The 20,624-nt window shown below is 46.0% G+C and overlaps 1 protein-coding gene and 1 pseudogene across 1 annotated transcript; both read left to right on the top strand.

The window, feature by feature from the left end:
* The first annotated feature begins 603 nt into the window (after window positions 1–603).
* LOC136398677 (microtubule-actin cross-linking factor 1-like) lies at window positions 604–20,223 on the top strand. The gene is made up of 8 exons (XM_066372904.1): window positions 604–1,319; window positions 9,526–9,602; window positions 10,202–10,396; window positions 11,714–11,818; window positions 12,408–12,503; window positions 13,610–13,735; window positions 16,135–16,695; window positions 20,155–20,223. Exons 2-7 carry the CDS (start codon window positions 9,531–9,533, stop codon window positions 16,441–16,443), a joined length of 903 nt encoding a protein of 300 aa, XP_066229001.1. The 5' UTR covers window positions 604–1,319; window positions 9,526–9,530; the 3' UTR covers window positions 16,444–16,695; window positions 20,155–20,223.
* LOC136397101 (mortality factor 4-like protein 1 pseudogene) lies at window positions 5,303–6,300 on the top strand (annotated as a pseudogene).
* Window positions 20,224–20,624: the final 401 nt, after the last annotated feature.

Genomic DNA, 20,624 nt, shown 5'->3' with positions numbered 1-20,624 from the left:
GTGGACCGGAGGGGTCATGGGTGTCTGAGCAGTAAGGTCCCAGCAAGGAGCAGGTCTGGGGAGAGCTTAGGTGGGGTCTGGGTGCTTTGTGAGGTGTTGGGCACCTCCAAAGATGAAATCTGACCCGAAGGCTAGTGTGGAGATATGGGCTTTGCAGCTGAAGTCCCACTCTGATTCTTGGAGCTCAGAGGTTGTCCAGCCTCTTGCTTACAAAATCAGGTGTTGTCATTAGGACAGGGATTTGGATTGAGCGTCCTCAGTGACAGTTGCTTGGATGGTCTCCTCTCTCCTGATCTTCCCAAAAGAGTCCCTGTGCCTGGAAGGGGCGGAGTGAGTGGGGAGCTGGTGAGGAGGGGTAGGGGCGGGGTGGGGAGAGGAGGAGTAGGGGCGGGGTGGGGAGAGGAGCCGGCGAGGAGGGGTAGGAGCCCGATGGGAGGGGTAGGAGCCCGCGGGGAGGGGTAGGAGCTGGCTAGGAGGGGTAGGAGCCGCCTAGGAGGGGTAGGAGCCGGCGAGGAGGGGTAGGAGCCGCCGAGGAGGGGTAGGGGAAGGGCAGGTGGGGAGAGAGCCCGGAGTGTGTGGACTGGCAGCCACTCTGCAGCTCGGCCCCTCTCTCAGAGGTGGCTGCAGACTGGGGTGCGCCAGTCGCCCGGCAGCGGCCCTGACAGCGCCAGTCATGGGGAGCTAGAGGCCCGCACACCTTGGCACCCATGGCTCCCAGACCCAGGAAGGAAAGAACCCAGACACACAGACTCTTTTGGGCGGATCGGGAGAGAGGAGGCGGGCCAAGGAGCTGTCACTGAGGACCCCGTGGGATGCTCTGCCCTTAGCATGCGGACACACTGGTACCGGCTCGAGGCGCGGGGATGCGCCCCCCCTCCCGCAGAGCTGCTGCGGGTACCAGCACTGTGGTCCTCGAGCTCCTGGGGCCGCCCGTGCTGTGCCCGCGCCATGGGAGCGCGCCCTGCCGCACCTGGGTCCAGTCTCCCGGGGAAGTGCAGGAAACGCTCCCTAAACTCCACTTGGTACGTCTCGCCCGCTTCCTTCTCTTCTCCGCTTTCGCCGGGGACCTCGCAGCCACCGCCCGCCACCTCCTGCGTGTGGGGCCCGCCCGACTCTCTTTCACGCGCACGGACAGCACCGCTCGCTCACATTCACATGGACTGGCTCTGTGCCGTGCCGAAGCCGGGCAGTCGAAACTTAGATTAACAGCCGCCGGGAGTGCTGGAGCCGCCCAGTGGTCTGCTGTGACCCGCTACCCGGCCTCGCGTCCTGGGTTCCCTCCCGCACCGCGGCCGCTGCTGCCACCGCCAAGGAGAATGGTGAGCTGGGCGTCTGCCTCCCACTGGGGACGGGACCTAGCACAGGGCAGAAACCGCCAGATTTGGGGGGAAGTGACTGAGGAAATCAACTAGGGAAGACAGGCCCGGGATGACAGCCACAGTACTTTTTTGAGGCGCGGTACTGCTGGGCAATACTTGGGGAAGACTTTTTTTTTTTTTACAGAGAGAGTGTGTCAGAGAGAGGGATAGACAAGGACAGACAGACAGAAATGGAGAGAGATGAGAAGCATCAATCATTAGTTTTTTTTTGTTTTTTGTCTTTTGTTTCTGAAGCTGGAAATGGGGAGAGACAGTCAGACAGACTCCCGCATGCGCCCGACCGGGATCCACCCGGCACACCCACCAGGGGGCGATGCTCTGCCCCTCCGGGGTGTCGCTCTGTCGGGACCAGAGCCACTCTAGCGCCTGGGGTAGAGGCCAAGGAGCCATCCCCAGCGCCCGGGCCAGTTTTTCTCCAATGGAGCCTTGGCTGCGGGAGGGGAAGAGAGAGACAGAGAGGAAGGAGGGGGGGTGGAGAAGCAAATGGGCGCTTTTCCTATGTGCCCTGGCCGGGAATCGAACCCGGGTCCCCCGCACGCCAGGCCGACACTCTACCACTGAGCCAACCAGCCAGGGCAATCGTTAGTTTTTCATTGCGTGGTGCAACACCTTAGTTTTCATTGATTGCTTTCTCATATGTGCATTGACCTCGGGCCTTCAGCAGACCGAGTAACCCCCTGCTGGAGCCAGCGACCTTGGGTTCAAGCTGAGCTCTTTTTTTTTTTGCTGAAACCAGATGAGCCCGCCCTCAAGCTGGCAAACTCGGGGTCTCAAACCTGGATCTTCTGCATCCCAGTCTGATGCTCTATGCACTGCGCCACCGCCTGGTCAGGCATAAATAAATTTTTATTAATGTTAATGGGGTGATACCAATAAATCAGGGTACATATATTCAAAGAAAACATGTCCCGGTTATCTTGCCATTCAATTATGTTGTATATTCATCACCCAAAGTCAGGTTGTCCTCTGTCACCCTCTATCTAGTTTTCTTTGTGCCCCTCCCCGTCCCTTTCCCCTCTCCCTCCTTTCCTCCCGCGCCCCCCACCTCCCCCCCACCCCTGGTAACCACCACACTCTTGTCCATGTCTCTCAGTCAGGTTTTTATGTCCCACCAATGTATGGAATCATGTAGTTCTTGGTTTTTACTGATTTACTTATTTCCCTCCATATAATGTTATCAAGATCCCACCATTTTGTTGTAAATGATCCGATGCCATCATTTCTTATGCCTGAGTAGTATTCCATTGTGTATATGTGCCACATTTTCTTTATCAGTCTTCTGTTGAAGAGCATTTTGGTTGTTTCCATGTCTTGGCCACTGAACAATGCTGCAATGAACATGGGGCTACATGTGTTTTTACGTATCAATGTTTCTGAGTTTTTGGGGTATATACCCAGCAGAGGGATTGCTGGGTCATAAGGTAGTTCTAATTTTAGTTTTTTGAGGAACCACCATACTTTCTTCCATTATGGTTGTACTACTTTACATTCCCACCAACCATGAATTGAGGGTTCCTTTTACTCCACAGCCTCTCCAGCATTTGCTATTACCTGTCTTGTTGATAATAGCTTGTCTAACAGGTGTGAGGTGGTGTCTCATTGCAGTTTTGATTTGCATTTCTCTAATAATTAATGAAGATGAGCATCTTTTCATATATCTGTTGGCCATTTGTATTTCTTCCTGGGAGAAGTGTCTGTTCATGTCCTCTTCCCATTTTTTTTATTGAATTTGTTCGTTTGTTGTTTGAGTTCTTTGTATATTTTGGATATTAGGCCTTTATCTGAGCTGTTGTTTGAAAACATCATTTCCCATTTAGTTGGCTGTCTATTTTGTTGTCAGTTTCTTTTGAGACATTCCCTGGGGCTTGAGGTTAAACTAGTGTGAGATGGGCACGAGGAAGGTGATTCTTGGGGTGAATTTAGAGTCATGGGTGTCAGTGTGTGTCTTGCCCAGAGGTGGGCGCAGGGCTCTGGGCTTTATTTGAACTGTGCTCAGCAGAGTTTGGGGGCTCGCGCTGGGCCACTTCTCGGGGGGGCCTTGGGGACTGTCGCTTGCAGTGCCAGATGGCTTTGGGAGAGGTAGGGGTGTGCAAGGCCCGAGCACAGGGTGGGCAGAGGACAAGCAAGGATTAGTGAACTTGAAGGTGGGGTGTCTTCTCCTCCCCAGCCTGTCTCCACTCCTCTCAACCCCAATCCTTGCCTCCTGGTAGCTCCTTTTCACGCAACCCCCCCCCCCCCCCACACACACACACACTCACTCACACACTCAGAAGTTGGATGCTGTTGGGCAGATAAAATGTATTATGCTCACTTTGTTAAAGATAACACGAGGAGGCCTTTGCCCAGGTGATATTAATGTGTGTTGGGGTGGGCTAAAGGCAGGCAGAGTCCTTGTAGCCTGGGGCTTGGTTTTGGGATTAAGCCTCTCCTACCCTTTTTGATGTGGGGTGGTACAATCCAGTCATGCCTCAGAAAGTGACTTTGTATTAGAGACTTCCCTGTTTCGTATATTGCATTAAAGGTTTGGATTTCTACACTATAAAATGGGGACCGAGCAGGAGCTTGCCCTCTTGGTTCCTGAGATTATCATTAGAGGAGAGAGCAGAGCAGAGAGCAGAAGGAGGCCACGTGGAGTAGGCCAGGAAAAGCAGCCAAGATGGCAGAGTGCTGAGTGAGATGCCAGTTTGTGTAGTTTGTATCTGGGATAAGGAAGGAGATGGGGAATTGAGGAGAATAAGGCTGGTGAGCTAGAAACCTTTGATTCTAGGAAAGTCAGATAAGTCAGTGGCTTTGTGAGCACTGAATGTGAGTGGGTTTTGGAGCCCAGTGTGTATTTTTACTTGCCCGCCGGGTGCAAGCTAGAATGAAAGAAAATGGCCTATCAGTTTTTGGCTCCATTTCTTTACCGACTGTCCGAATCCAATGCGAACCTGCGTGAGCCGGGCTGCTTTGATAGTGGTAGCCCTGGCCCTGGATACTGGCTTTACAGATGCCATCGAGGGGGATTGTCATATTATTACTACTAAGAGGAGCGCGAGATCTTGTGAGTACTGGCTGGAGCGCGAGACTCCTGCTTTTAGGACTTGGGTGACAGCCGTGTTTTTGGGACGAGAGGAAAGAGAGCCCAGCCTTGGTTGGATGCCTGTACCTGGCGTTTGCCTGTATCTGTGTACAAATGGTCCTTGATTAAAGTGATTGAATGAGCAGCAGGGTAGACTTCTTTACTTTAGGAATGTGAAGTCACTTATCAGTGAATTGATGGAGACACACAAAGACACATAATGATGGGAGGGAAAATGTTGCTTACATGTAACTGCCTCCAGTGCAGGGAGTTTTAACAATGGAGCAATGAAAACTGCTCTGGCCCCTTTCAGATTACTCTCTGCTCTTTTAAAATAGTCTTTAGTAGGCCCTGGCCGGTTGGCTCAGCGGTAGAGCGTCGGCCTAGCGTGCGGAGGACCCGGGTTCGATTCCCGGCCAGGGCACACAGGAGAAGCACCCATTTGCTTCTCCACCCCTCCGACGCGCTTTCCTCTCTGTCTCTCTCTTCCCCTCCCGCAGCTAAGGCTCCATTGGAGCAAAGATGGCCCGGGCGCTGGGGATAGCTCTGTGGCCTCTGCCTCAGGTGCTAGAGTGGCTCTGGTCGCAACATGGCGACGCCCCGGAGGGGCAGAGCATCGCCTCCTGGTGGGCAGAGCGTCACCCCATGGTGGGCGTGCTGGTGGATCCCGGTCGGGCGCATGCGGGAGTCTGTCTGACTGTCTCTCCCTGTTTCCAGCTTCAGAAAAATGAAAAAAAATAAAAATAAAAATAAACTATATATAAAAAAAAAGTCTTTAGTAGAACTGGTTTTGCCCACGGCGTCTGTCGCGAAGTTGGGTGGGGTGGCGAGTGGGGGGCGGTAGTCGGGGTGGTGGGAGAAGGAGGAGGCGGTGGCAAATCCCTATAAATGGCGCCGAAGCAGGACCCGAAGCCTAAATTCCAGGAGGGTGAACGAGTGCTATGCTTTCATGGGTCTCTTCTTTATGAAGCAAAGTGTGTAAAGGTTGCCATAAAGGACAAGCAAGTGAAATACTTCATACATTACAGCGGTTGGAATAAAAATTGGGATGAGTGGGTTCCAGAAAGCAGAGTCCTCAAATATGTGGACACCAATCTGCAGAAACAGCGGGAACTTCAAAAGGCCAATCAGGAGCAGTATGCGGAGGGGAAGATAAGAGGGGCTGCCCCAGGCAAGAAGACATCTGGTCTGCAGCAGAAAAATGTTGGAGGGAAAACAAAAAAGAACCAACAGAAAACACCTGGAAATGGAGATGGTGGCAGCACCAGTGAGACACCTCGGCCTCCTCGCAAGAAAAGAGCTCGAGTGGATCCTACTGTTGAAAACGAGGAAACATTCACGAACAGAGTTGAAGTTAAAGGAAAGATTCCTGAAGAACTAAAACCATGGCTTGTTGATGACTGGGACTTAATTACCGGGCAGAAACAGCTCTTCTATCTTCCTGCCAAGAATGTGGATTCCATTCTGGAGGATTGTGCAAATTACAAGAAATCTCCAGGAAACACAGATAATAATAGGGAGTATGCTGTTAATGAAGTTGTGGCAGGGATAAAGGAATACTTCAATGTGCTGTTGGGCACTCAGCTGCTCTACAAATTTGAGAGACTACAGTATGCTGAAATCCTTGCAGACCACCCTGATGCACCTATGTCCCAGGTGTATGGAGCGCCCCATCTACTGAGATTATTTGTACGAATTGGCGCAATGCTGGCCTACACACCTCTGGATGAGAAGAGCCTTGCTTTATTACTGAATTATCTTCATGATTTCCTAAAATACCTGGCAAAGAATTCTGCAACTTTGTTTAGTGCCAGCGATTATGACGTGGCTCCTCCTGAGTACCTCCGGAAAGCGGTGTGAGGCGCATACTAGTTACGTTTGGATCTCTGTAACACATTTCTGTTCTTAGTTCTCCTGTACAAATAATGTACTTTGAAAATGTTAGTGTAGAACAGAGTTGATGTTTGTTTTCTGTTTGAGTTAAACAGAAAATAAAAGGGGTTGTTGGGCAGATAAAATGTATTATGCTCACTTTGTTAAAGAGGCCGTTGCCCAGGTGATATTAATGTGTGTTGAGAATCCTTGTAGCCTGGGGCTTGGTTTTGGGATTAAGCCTTTCCCACCCATTTTGATGTGGGGTGGTACAATCCAATCATGCCTCAGAGAAGTGACTATTAGAGACTTCCCTATTGTATATTGGATTAAGGGTTTGGATTTCTACACTATAAAATAGGGACGGAGGCGCTCTTGGTTCCTGAGATTATCATTAGAAGAGAGAGAGGAGAGCAAAGAAAGGCCACGTGGAGGAGGCCAGGAGGAGCAGCCAAGATGGTGGAGTTCTGAGTGAGATGCCAGTTTGTGTAGAGTTTGTATCTGGGATAAGGAAGGAGATGGGGAACTGAGGAGAATAAGGCTGGTGAGCTAGAAACCTTTGATTCTAGGAAACTCGGATAGTGGCTTTGTGAGCACTGAATGTGAGTGGGTTTTGGAGTCCAGTGTGTATTTTTACTTGCCCGCCGGGTGCAAGCTAGAATTAAAGACTATGGCCCATCAGTTTTTGGCTCCGCTGTTTCTTTACCGACTGTCCAAATCCAATGCGAACCTGCATGGGCCAGGCTGCTGGCTTTACAGGGGTTATAGCTCCTTTTTTCTTTTTCTTTTCATTTTTTAAATTTTATTTCAAAGTTGCTACCAGTGTATTGATGGACAATGGAGAGACATACTGTAGAGTGTTCTTTTGCCTAGTTGACAAAGCTGCTTTTGAATGCTGGTGGTTCTATTCCTTTGACACTACGCACTTTTATAATACGTGTTAATGCTATATGACAAAATGCTCTGATTCCTAGTGCCAAAGGTCCAATTCAGTGTATATAACTGATCACACTCATCCATTTGTGCTCTTTTTTTTTATTGGTGCTTAAAGTAAAGAGTTTATCCTTTGCAAGTCACCCACATTGTTCCTTAGGCATTTTATCTACTCAGATTGTTGAAGAGTGGTGGCTTGTTTATGGTTTTTGTATTTGTGTCTAATGCACGTTTTAACATGATAAGCGCAATGCATTGTGTAGCTACAGTTTTCTGGAAAAGCCAATCTTTTAGGAATTGTTTCTCAGATCTTCAATAAATTTTTTCTTTAAATTTAAAAAAATAAAAAATAAAAAAAATAAAAGTCTTTTCTCAATTAAGAAAATATATAGAATATCATAAATAATGTAAAACAATGTATTCAAATAGATGCCTAAAGCAGATTACCTGGGAGACTGTGAGCATAGTATTCAGTGGAGTTTCACACAAGTACTAGGATCATGGTTTCTAGATTAAGCCAGACCTCATGCTTAGATTTTAATACTGGAAGTTGCTTCTCTTTGACATCTCTGTGAGAAGGTGTGGCTGACAAGGTGCTGATTATGCCTGCATCATTGTCCTTATCATTTTGCAGGCATACACAGATGTTTTTGAATGAATAATCTTCTTACTCACTGAATTTTCACTCATTCAAAAAGTATTTATTGAGCCAACGAGCACATAATATACAGAGCTGAGCTGGTTGTTATTTTTATTCATTTTAATGTGGTGACATTGATAAATCAGGTCAATATGTTCAGGGAAAACATTTCCAGATTATTTTGACATTTGATTACTTTGCATAACCCTCAGCCAAAGTCAAATTGTCTTCTGTCACCTGTCACCTTCTATCTGTTTTTCTTTGTGCTCCCCACCCCCTCTCTCCTTCGCCCCCCCCTTACCATCACATTCTTGTCCATGTCTCTGAGTCTCATTTTTATGTCCCATCTATGTATGAATTTATATAGTTCTTTGTTTTTTCTGATATACTTATTTCACTCCGTATAATTTTATCAAGGTCCATCCATGTTATTGTAAATGATCCAATGTCATTTCTTATGGCTGAGTAGTATTCCATAGTATATATATACCAAAGCTTTTTAATCCACTCGTACATTGATGGACACTTAGGCTGTTTCCAGATCTTCGCTATTGTGAACAATGCCGCCATAAACATGGGGGTGCATTTCTCCTTTTAGAACAGTTCAATGGTTTTCTTAGGGTATATTCCTACAAGTGGGATAGCTGGGTCAAAAGGCAGTTCGATTTTCAATTTTTTGAGGTATCTCTGTACTGTTTTCCAGTGGCTGCACCAGTCTGCCTTCCCACCAGCAGTGCAGGAGGCTTCCCTTTTCTCCACAACCTGGCCAGCACTTATTCTGTGTTGTTTTGTTGATGAGCACCATTCTGACTGGTGTGAGGTGATATCTCATTGTGGTTTTAATTTGCATTTCTCTAATGATTAGTGATGTTGAGCATTTTTTCATTTGCCTATTGGCCATCTGTATGTCCTCTTTGGAGAAGTGTCTATTCATTTCTTTTGCCCATTTTTTTATTGGATTGTTTGTCTTTCTGGTGTTGAGATTTACAAGTTCTTTATAAATTTTGGTTATTAACCCCTTATCAGACGTATTGTCAAATATGTTCTCCCATTGTGTAGTTTGTTTTTTTATTCTGTTCTTAGTGTCTTTAGCTGTGCAAAAGCTTTTTAGTTTAATATAGTCCCATTTGTTTATCCTGTCTTTTATTTCACTTGCCTGTAGAGATAAATCAGCAAATATATTGCTGTGAGAGATGTTGGAGAGCTTACTGCCTATGTTTTCTTCTAAGATGCTTATGGTTTCACAGCTTACATTTAAGTGTTTTATCCATTTTGAGTTTATTTTTGTGAATGGTGTAAGTTGGTGGTCTAGTTTCATTTTTTTGCAGGTAGCTGTCCAATTTTCCCAACACCATTTATTAAAGAGGCTGTCTTTATTCCATTGTATGCCCTTAACCTCCTTTGTCAAGTATCAGTTGTCCATAGAGCTGTGGATTTATTTCTGGGTTCTATGTTCTGTTCCATTGATCTACTCCAGGCTGTAAAATCTGACCCAGAAATTTGTTGTCTTAAGTTTCTATTTTCTCAGAGTAAGTGATCTTTACTTATGTGCAGACATAGCATTGACATAGTTAAAGCTATGCCATAAATATAGTTTACTTTTTCTCTAATTATTTTTATTTTGTACCTTTCTTATCAAGGAAAAATGTCCCAGAATTTTCACACTAGTTATGTTGAGGCTCCTGGGAAGCTGGAGACACAGTATTGTAAACTAAAGGTAAGTTCTGACTAACTCTCCTGTGTTCTGTTCATGGAGAATCTGCTTCCCTCCATACACCTCTGCCCTAGCTAGGAAAGCTCTGAGTTTGGCCCTGTTTTGGTTTTCTGTTAATGAGATTGTATCATTTACTCTGCAGTTGTTCACATGTAGTATAATATTTTCTTAATGGATCAGAACCACTGCCCCAGGAAGTTTTAAGTAGAACCTGTCTGAGCTGTCATGCTTTACAAAGCAGTGGCTGTGTGTGCTCTGAGACACCATACTGAAAGTTTGAGGTTGATTAGGAGGGGACTTCGGTGTTCTTCATTTCTATCACTCAGTGTTGCCCAGGGTAGGAGAAGCCCAGGATCATTTTTTATCCAGGGATCCCCACAAAGGCCTGGTTAGTTCCAGCTTTTAGTTAAAATTGACAAGGGCTCTCTCTGGGAGTCCTGTACCAGACTTGTACTACATTTAAGTCAATGGAGAAGCACCCAGAGATGTAAAAAGGAAGACAAAATTCATTTCCTGAATTATTGTTTGCTTGGCAGTCAAATGTGCTCTCTTCTGTAGATGAAAGGCTGATGGTTTCCCCTTGTAACCCTTGCTTTGTCTAGGGAACTTCTAGCTTCCGGATGAGGCACCTTCAGAGCCTGCATAAATTTGTTTCCAGAGCTACAGCTGAGTTGATTTGGTTGAATGAGGAGGAGGAGGAGGAACTAGCATATGATTGGAGTGACAACAATCCCAATATCTCGGCCAAGAAAAATTACTTCTCTGTGAGTCTAGCACAACATGCCTGTCATATTTCTGTAATAGCAGCAGAAGGAGACAGAGGGTCTAGTCTGCTGAGAGCGTGGGTTTCTGGGTTTGCATTCTGCTAGGTAGAAATAAGGATACTGTTTAATGCATCTGCGCATGGGAGAAGTGGATGTGGAGAGAGAGAACTCGCACGCTAGAATGAGTTTGTTTAGAAAGTGTCTTGGGTTCACAGAGCAGCAGCCTGCAAGTTGAGTCATTTCAGAAGCAACATGGCTTGTGGTTAAGCTTATAGTCTTTGAAGTGAGCTAGTTCCAATGTAACTTCTTATTCCTCTGCTTACTAGCTCTGTGACCTTTGCAAGTCATTGAATCTCTCTGGACCTCTATAAAATGGGATAATAGCACCACTTCAAAGTGTTGTGTAAAAGATTCAGTAAGATTTAATAAGCTAATAATCTTAGTATTGTTTAACTGAGGCCTCTCAGAAATGCTGAATTCTCTAATTCATTAAAAAACTTTTTGGTCTCAATCACTTCATTTGTGAAATGGGAAGGAAAATTCAGCATTGGACTATGGGACAGTACGTATTCTTTTCAGTGCAAGATGGACACAAGTTGATAGGGTTACTTTTTGGTGTTTTTACTATTTCTACATCTCGGAGGATTTTTAAATATTTTGTAAATCCTATGCAAATAGGAAACTTTTTAACTAACATTTACATTATATATTTTAATTCCATGAATTTAGAGTTTATTTTAAAATATAGGCTTTTCCTGAATAGAGAGTAGTACAGGATTCTTCTGAGGTAAAGGAGACGGAATAGATATGATAATACCTAGAACAGTCTGTATGAGAACAGACTATATAGATATAAAGAAGGTGTTTGGAAAGCATCAAGGGAGAGGGGTCAAATCTGATAGAAGAGCTGGCATCTAAAGTAGGTCTTGTAATGTTAATAGAATTCAGAGCCAGAAGAGGACACTACAGGCTGTGGGAAGAGTCTTAGCGAAGCCAGCCACTCAGGGCCTCGGGTCCACTGGTGTGTCAGGTCCTGTGTTAGGTGGGTGCAGGCATGAACTAGCCACTCTAGCCAAGTTTTGTCCTTTCTCTGCTTTCAGTGCTCGTCCTATGTTCCCTCACTTACTCAGGTCTGGCGTGGGTCCCACATCCTTTGTGAATCATTCCTCAGTAATTCCGGTATTTTTGCTCCTTTCTGAAATCCTTTGGCATGTACTGTTCATGCATCTCATTTTGGCTGTAACCCAGTGCTGTAGGCTTTTAAAAAGTAGGGCAGGGAACAGAGCCTTTTCTTCACTGATACTGTCCCTTTAATAGTGCTTATTGCATACACCTTTATTCCATTTTCAGGAGTTGAGAATGGAACTGGAGGAGAAACAGGATGTGTTTCGGTCTCTACGAGATACAGCGGAGCTGCTATCACGTGAGAACCACCCAGCCCAGCAGACTGTGGAGGTATGGACTGGAGGATGTGTGCTCAGAGGCAGTTGTTATAAAAGTGTTCAAATCGGTGGCTTTGTTCTGCTGAAAGACCTGGAGGAATGATGGGAACATTTGTCTTGGGTCTTCTCCCTTTTCGTCTGAGCCCTCAAAAGACTGCAAACAGTTTAGATGGTCTAAGAAGAATACTATGAAAAACAAGAAGGGATATTGACTCCTAACTTCACAGGGAAAATGCCTTGGACCATATTTTTTCAAGTAACTGCCCAGACAGATCCTCTTGTTGATGTGGTAGCATTGCCCAGAGAGGGAAGATGGTAGAGGAAGTCAGGAGGGGTTTGTTTATGCCTGAGTTTTGCTGGCTAGATCCTTGAGTTGCAACTGAGTGTGGAGAGGCCTTTTCTGTGTAACCCCTTCTTACAAGACCATGTTAGATAAAGACAAGCCTCTTGCTTACGGGAAGCACTGAGCAGTGCCAGTCAAGTACCTCCATGTATCTTCTGTAGGCCTCCCTATCCTTAGGAGATTGTCCTTGGAGGAGAGCGTTGTGCGTGTATTGGGTGTGTTGATTTCATGCTCCTCTGCCTGTGCTTGGTGGTTGCAGGCTTACAGCGCCGCTGTCCAGTCCCAGTTGCAGTGGATGAAGCAGCTGTGCTTGTGTGTCGAGCAGCACGTGAAGGAGAACACTGCTTACTTTCAGGTACGTGGGCTGTGTGTTTGTCTGCGTGCGTGCCTTTGTGTAAGTATGTGTGTATCAGAGACTGAGGAGAATATTTTCAGTCTCGCAAGAGATTGTGTACACGTGCATATACATGGGGAAGGCAAAGTTAATCTCACCTGTGTCAGTTAGCTTCTATTGTATAAACCAGCACCCTAAAACTAAGTTGCTTAAAACAGCAGTCATTTAGGTAGTTAATGATTCTATGGTTTGACACTTACGGCTCTGCTCAGCTGCGCTGTCTTCTCATCTTACCTGGCTGAATCATGATTGCAGGCAGCTGGCAGGCAGGCTGGGATTGGTGGGTCCCTAACAGCATCACTCCATGTCTGACGTCATCTGAGGTGAGGAGCTACAAGTCTGTATACAAGTCTGTAGCTCCCAGCAGGTTATTCTGGACTTCTCCACGTGGTGCCTCTGTCCACAAACAGCCAGAGAGAGGGAGCCCCAGCGCCTGTCTGCTACCTTGCTTAGTAACAGGCCAGTGGCCAAAGGAAGTCATGTGGTCATGCCCAGCTTCCAGGGGAGGAGAAATAGACTCCATCTCTTGATGGCAAGACCTATAGAATAACAGGGCCATTTTTTTTTTCTACAGTCTCTCACAGAATGAAGGATATGCTACTTGTTTTCAAATGAGGGTAGGCAGAGACAATAAATTATTATCTGTTTGGTTTTGCCCTAAGTTAAATATTCTTCCTGATGATTTTGTAATTATACCAACAAATTAAAACATTTGATAATTCAACCTCTAGGCTTTTGTGAACTATACCTCACAGCCCAGTGCTGTCACTAGTGAGAAGTCAAGAGGAATGAGCAGAGCTTTCTGGGGGGGGGGGGAGGGGGGGGAGGGTGAAGCCGGCTGACTTTTCCACAGTGCTCAGCAGGCTTTGTGCTAGTCACCAGTAATAGTTCTAGGCCACGGCATCATGAAAGCTCCCGTTTATACTTCCATGGCCTTTGTAATGAACCTCACTGAGCCAGGAGAGTGTCATCGGCTCTGCTCGGCTCTGCGCAGTAGGCTGTCTCAGTTAAGGTCTTGGTGTTGCGTTGTAGTGAGCACAAGGCAGCCCTCCCTTCTGTCCCCACAGTTCTTCAGTGATGCACGAGACCTGGAGTCTTTCTTGAGGAACCTCCAAGACTCCATCAAGCAGAAATACTTCTGTGACCATAACACCAGCTTATCCCGCCTCGAGGACCTGCTCCAGGACTCCGTGGTGGGTGTTGCATCAGTGGGACGATTACAGAAAGGAGCTCTGAGAAACAGGGTAAACCTGTCAGCTGCTGCTGTTTATATCCTTGAAAGCTCCAGGCAGTGGGTCATTGTTTTTATGTTTGGCTCACATTCAAATAGAGTTTAATCGGTTTGCTCCCTTTCCTTTTTTCCTTTTTCTTTAAAGACATTGCTAATAAGATTCCTTTGGGTACATTATTGAAGTAAAGGCCTAGTCATCTCCCCTGAGCCTCTTAGCGCTCATCATACTTTCTTTGCCCTGTTCCTGTCTGTTTCAGTTCTGTAGTTGGAGCAGAGATGAGGTGTAGAGCAACAAAAGTAGGGTTGAAGGGGATTAACTGACATCAGATTCTTCTTCACTCAGAAAACCCCTATGAAACTAGACTTGAGCCAAATTTCTCTTCCTTGGCAATTTTCTTTAGGTAATGATGAGGTACTAGAAAATTGAATTTAATTAAGGACATTAAAATCTTACTTAGAGGTAATGCTATATTTCCCAGTTTATTTACGTAGCAATATTTACTTTAAAAAAATACAGTATTGCATTTAGTATTTAACCCAAATCAATTTTACCTTCATTTCCTCCAATGAACTGTCCCTTCAGGAGTGCTGTAATCAAATCAGCAGGACCACTTCCATTTATTGAATGTCTATTACGTAGAGTTGGCAAGACAAGGCTCAAGGTACATCTCTCAGTAAGAATGAAATATGTTTGTAATAGAGAAATTACTTTTCCTGTAGGAGAAGCCAGGGGACCCTCACACTTCAATAGAAGATTATAAATAAGAAAAGCAGAATAACTCAAAACAATGCCATTTGTTTTGTGGGTAAGACTTGGGCACTAATGAATGTTGGTTGGTGGGTTTTTTATGTATGTATCACCTGGGCAGATAATCTGTTAATTTGGAATGAAGGGTAAAAACCTGACTTTTCAGATGTTGTCTCTACAGTGTCTCTTTCGGAGGTACTTCAGGTGTGAAGGAGGATTATAATAATCCTTGGCTGTTATCTCCTCCCTCCCACAGAGTACCTTCCTGTCGTAGGGTAACTCCTCTGCAGTTGTTGTCATATCTTCTCTTCTCGAGGGTCGCTGCTCTGTTCCCTCCTCTCCAGATCAGGGGCATGGGTTGGCGGCATCCTCGGGGCATGGAGTCACCTGGGTCTGCTCCTCAGCTTGTCCTCAGCTTTCCGTCAGGTTCGGGAGCATCTGTCCTGGCTTCCGGTTCTTTTCAGAACTTTTACCACGCTGAGCACTTGGTGTCTCGAGTTTGAGATGTTTGGCTATGGGTTAGACAGAAACTGACATCTTTATTGCAAGGCAAATGACATGGGTGGGTGAGCTTGCAAGTATGGAATAGTGAGGCTGTCTCCCTGATAGATTCCATTCCTCTTTCTTAACTAATAAGTTCAAGTTGTATTTCTTCCAATCATGCTCCCTGGGACAGGCACAGGTAGTTTAATTAAGCATTTCTTTTTTTAACTTGCATATTCTTAATTCCTTAATGACATTTCTTAACATTATTAACTCTTGGCTCTCATTACATCTATTTCCATCCTAAGAAAGCCCTCTTCTGGGGAGTTTTTGTACCTTGGAACGGGCTCAAAACATTCCGGTTAACCTTTTACGTAAATGGAATTGGCAGTAGATCGCTACCAATTTTGTTGACAAGAGGTTTATTAGTTTTTAACATAATTGGGTTTGCAGAGACTTGAGTTTTAATTTTGCATGGTACTGCTTTCAAACCAATCAAATTTACATGATTGTCACACAGCAAGGCACTAAATGGTGAACCCTAAATCATTTGTCGCAATGCCTTCACCAACAGTATTGATTTGTAGATTGTTGGTTGGAGAGCTAAGATCTTTCTGGAGAAAGTTTGACTCAATTAAAAAAAGTAAAACATTTGTGGTGGATATAATTTAAAATTTTTAAAGAACTTAATCTAGCTTCTCCTAAGCAGAAGGCAAGAACTGGCTTTTCCCATTGAGAAGTTGAATAAGAACAACAATAACAACATGGTTGTTGTTATTGTTTTTAATTTGTGTGTTCTTTGAACTTTATTTGGGGAAATCCTTTGCTAGCTTTATAGTTGTATTTGGCAGCTAGAAGGTCTTTTTATTTTATTTTCATTTTTTGTCTGTAGCTTTTATGGTTCCTTGAAAGGGCACAGGAAAAAAGCTGCAAAATTTGAGTGCAAATGCACTTGGTGGAAAACAGAAACGGTCTCTTCTTTTTCCTCTACCCCCGTGTTTCTAAGATGGCTCCACCAACAATTATTTAACTGAGAAATGACATTCTCTAAGGGAGTGGAGTATTCAGTTTTTGTTAGCCACTCTGAGTAGCAACATTAGTGTCTTTTTTATTTTCTTCTCATTTTGTAGGATGAAAAGGAGCAGCTTACGCAGTCCAAGAGTTCTGTTGCCAGTCTTGTTGGGAGATCAAAAACAATTGTTCCGGCCCTGGCCGGTTGGCTCCGCGGTAGAGCGACGGCCTGGCATGCAGGAGTCCGGGTTCGATTCCCGAATTCCATTCCCAGCCAGGGCACACAGGAGAAGCACCCATCTGCTTCTCCACCCCTACCCCTCTCCTTCCTCTCTGTCTCTCTCTTCCCCTCCCGCAGCGAGGCTCCATTGGAGCAAAGATGGCCCGGGTGCTGGGGATGGCTCTGTGGCCTCTGCCTCAGGCACTAGAATGGCTCTGGATGCAACAGCGACGCCCCAGAGGGGCTGAGCATCACCCCCTGGTGCGTATGCTGGGTGGATCCCGATAGAGCGCATGCGGGAGTCTGTCTGACTGCCTCCCCGTTTCCAGCTTCAGAAAAATGGAAAACAAAAACAAAAACAAAAAAAACAACAATTGTTCCGTTAAAACCATGAAGTCCTGACCATGTGCTGAAGAGCGCCATTTCTGTGCACGCCATCTATGACTACCGGCAGATCGAGGTAAGGAGAGGGAACGGGTATTCTGGCTCTAGAGGGAAGTGAGGGACAAGGGAAGCTTCCTCATAGAGTTATGACAGTAAGGAAAAATCAAATGATAAAGAGTGGGATTTTTTGTCTGTTTTTTAAATTTTTATTTATTTTTTAAACAGAGACAAAGTCAGAGAGAGAAATAGACAAGGACAAACAGGAACGGAGAGATGAGAAGCATCAATCCTTAGTTTTCTATTGCGCTTTGCGACACACCCTAGTTGTTCATTGATTGCTTTCTCATATGTGCCCTGACTGCGGGCCTTCAGCAGACCGAGAAACCCCTTGCTTGAGCCAGCGACCTTGCATCCAAACTGGTCTGGTGAGCTTTTGCTCAAACCAGATGAGTTTGCACTCAAGCTGGCAACCTCAGGGTCTCAAACCCGGGTCCTTCCACATCCCAGTCCGATGCTCTATCCACTGCACCACCGTCTGGTCAGGCAAGAGACTTTTTAAAATTTAGAAAATTTTTTTTTTTTTTTTGCATTTTTCAAAAGCTGGAAACGAGGAGGCATTCAGACAGACTCCCGCATGCGCCCGACCGGGATCCACCCGGCATGACCACCAGGGGTGATGCTCTGCCCCTCTGGGGCGTAGCTGTGCTACATCCAGAGCCATTCTAGCACCTGAGGCAGAGGCCACAGTGCCATTCCCAGCGCCCGGGCCATCTTTGCTCCAATGGAGCCTTGGCTGCTGGAGGGGAAGAGAGAGACAGAGAGGAAGGAGAGGGGGAAGGGTGGAGAAGCAGATGGGCGCTTCTCCTGTGTGCCCTGGCCAGGAATTGAACCCAGGACTCCCACACGCCAGGCCGACGCTCCACCACTGAGCCAACTGGCCAGGGCCAAAATTTAGAATTCTTTTTTTTTTTTTTTTTTTTTTCCCTGAAGCTGGAAATGGGGAGAGACAGTCAGACAGACTCCCGCATTCGCCCGACCGGGATCCACCCGGCACACCCACCAGGGGCGACGTTCTGCCCACCAGGGGGTGATGCTCTGCCCCTCCGGGGCGTCGCTCTGCCCCTCCGGGGCGTCGCTCTGCTGCGACCAGAGCCACTCTAGCGCCTGGGGCAGAGGCCAAGGATCCATCCCCAGCGCCCAGGCCATCTTTGCTCCAATGGAGCCTTGGCTGCGGGAGGGGAAGAGAGAGACAGAGAGGAAGGAGGGGGTGGGGGTGGAGAAGCAAATGGGCGCTTCTCCTATGTGCCCTGGCTGGGAATCGAACCCGGTTCCCCCACACGCCAGGCCAACACTCTACCGCTGAGCCAGCTGGCCAGGGCCAAAATTTAGAAATTTTTAAACTTTTTTATTTATTGACCTTAGAGGAGAGAGAAAGAAAGGGGGTGAGGGGAGGAGCAGGATGCGTCAACTCATTGTAGTTGCTTCTCATACGTGCCTTGACCAGACAAGCCCAGGGTTTCGAATTGGTGACCTCAGCATTCCAGGTCAATGCTCTGTCCACTGTGCTACTACAGGTCAGGCTAACGTTTAGAATTTAGACATGCTCAAATCTTTTCTGTCATTTTCTTTTAAAAGCTTCAACTCTATAATAATAATTTGCTCCCGACCTATGTGATTGGCTTCATCATCTACCCAGCTGCCTAAGTGGTGACAGAAATGGTACTTGGTAGCACCTGGGAGATACCTTTGACCTCTCTCTTGTCCCCTATGGCTTTTAGGACTGCCAAGTCAGTACTGACTTATAAATAAATAAATAAATATCCTTTAGCTGTTCCTTTTTCTATCCCAAGTTTCTCTCACTTGGATCATTGTATCAGCTTCCTCATCCAATGCGTTCTTTTTCTTCTTCTTCTTTATTTTCCAAGTGAGAGGAGGGGAGATAGAAAGACAGAGTCCCACATGTGTCCTGACGGGGATCCACCCAGCAACTCCTGTCTGGGGCCAATGCTCTGCCCATCTGGGACAATGGCTTGCAACCAAACTAGTTTTAGCACCTTAGGTGGAAGCTCCCCAGAGCCATCCTCAGCACCCAGGGCAATATTCTCAAACCAGCCGAACCATGGCTGCAAGAGGAGGAGGAGAGAGAGAGAGAGAGAGAGAGAGAAAAAAGAGGGAGGGGTGGAGAAGCAGATGGTCACTTCTCTGTGCACTAACCAGGAATTGAACTGGGACATCCACATAGTGGGCCGACCATCTACCACTGAGCCACCAACCAGGGCTCTAATGCATTCTTTTTTTTTTGTACTTTTCTGAAGCTGGAAACGGGGGAGGCAGTCAGAGAGACTCCCGCATGCGCCCGACCGAAATCCACTGGCACGCCCACCAGGGGGCGATGCTCTCCCTATCTGGGGCGTCGCTCTGTCGCAACCAGAGCCACTGTCGTGCCTGGGGCAGAGGCCAAGGAGCCATCCCCAGCGCCCGGGCCATCTTTTGCTCCAATGGAGCTTCGGCTGCAGGAGGGGAAGAGAGAGACAGAGAGGAAGGAGAGGGGGAGGGGTGGAGAAGCAGATGGGCACCTCTCCTGTGTGCCCTGGCTGGGAATCGAACCCGGGACTTCCGCACTCCAGGCCAACGCTCTACCACTGAGCCAACCGGCCAGGGTTCTAATGCATTCTTTATCCAACCACCAGCATGATCATTTACAAAGAATTGTCACTCCCCTGCTTAAGTCCTACAGCAATTCCCCTTTCTATTTAGAAAGTCTAAATTCCTTAGTATGGCTTCAGATGTCTGAATAATTTTTTTTTACCTCTCTGGCCAAGATCATGTCTCTTCCGTGCATTCTCAGTAAATTTTATTATTCACACAGTATTGTAACTGTATACCCCTTGAGAATATGTGGAATATAGACCATGTTTGTCAGATTTCCATTTTACCATTTTTATCTCTAGTGGCCTAGCACACGAAATTTCAGGTACATGGCTGGCTTGATAAATATTGGTTATACAAAAGAATGTATGAACTTCTCCTGCACTTTTCTGTCTCAATATTTGTCTATAAAATAGTGATAACACTAGGTTACTTATCTCCCAAGAGAAAGTCCTGATAATTCCAAATACTTAACTGTTTTCAGGGATTTGGGTGGGATGACAGGAAGGGAGGAGGAGAAAGTATCACAAAAGCAAAGTTGTGAGTATTCATTATGTCTATTTCATTTTTATTCTACTGGTTGATTATGTGAGAGATTGCTCTTGGAGGTCTTAACAGTCTCCTTCTACCCTTCATTTACCGCGTTATTTGACATGTACCAGGCATTTCATAAACACTCGCTTTATGGATTTGACATCTGCACCCTTTCCTGTGTTTTGTATTTTTACATGTTATCTTTTTGTCTGAATCAGGAACTCTCCCTAAGTGATGGCAGATCTCCAAAATGATTTTTTCTTACAGATTTCATAGCCTTGAGGTCAGGCCCCAGGTAATAATGGGTTGTTGATTTATCCATTAGCAATTATTTGTAAATTTGTCTCTTCAGAGCACTATATGCAAGAATGACGAATGTGTATTGGAAGATAATTCACAGAGGACCAAGTGGAAAGTGATCAGCCCCTCAGAGAATGAGGCAACGGTGCCATCTGTTTGCTTCCTCATCACTCCACCCAATAAGGATGCCATTGAGATGGCCAGCAGGTGACTTTGCTCAGCTGTCCCTGTGTGCTTCCACCTGTGCTGTTTGTCCTGGGAGCACAGATATAAGGACAGTCTGCATTTATGATCTTGAACAGAGGGACCCAATTTTAGTTTCTTTTGGGAAAGACTTTCTATTAGAATTTCAAGTCTTACACTCCCAGCCACAAGTAGAGTTTCAGTAAATGCTTATGTTCAGTTGAGATGTTTTCTTTTTAGTTGGTTTTTTTTTTTTTTTTTTTTTTTTTTCATTTTTCTGAAGCTGGAAACAGGGAGAGACAGTCAGACAGACTCCCGCATGCGCCCGACCGGGATCCA

Source organism: Saccopteryx leptura, chromosome 3, assembly GCF_036850995.1.
Source record: "Saccopteryx leptura isolate mSacLep1 chromosome 3, mSacLep1_pri_phased_curated, whole genome shotgun sequence".
Lineage (NCBI taxonomy): Eukaryota > Metazoa > Chordata > Mammalia > Chiroptera > Emballonuridae > Saccopteryx > Saccopteryx leptura.
The sequence above is the reverse complement of the archived record's forward strand: the minus strand, read 5'-3'. Positions and strand labels throughout refer to the sequence as shown.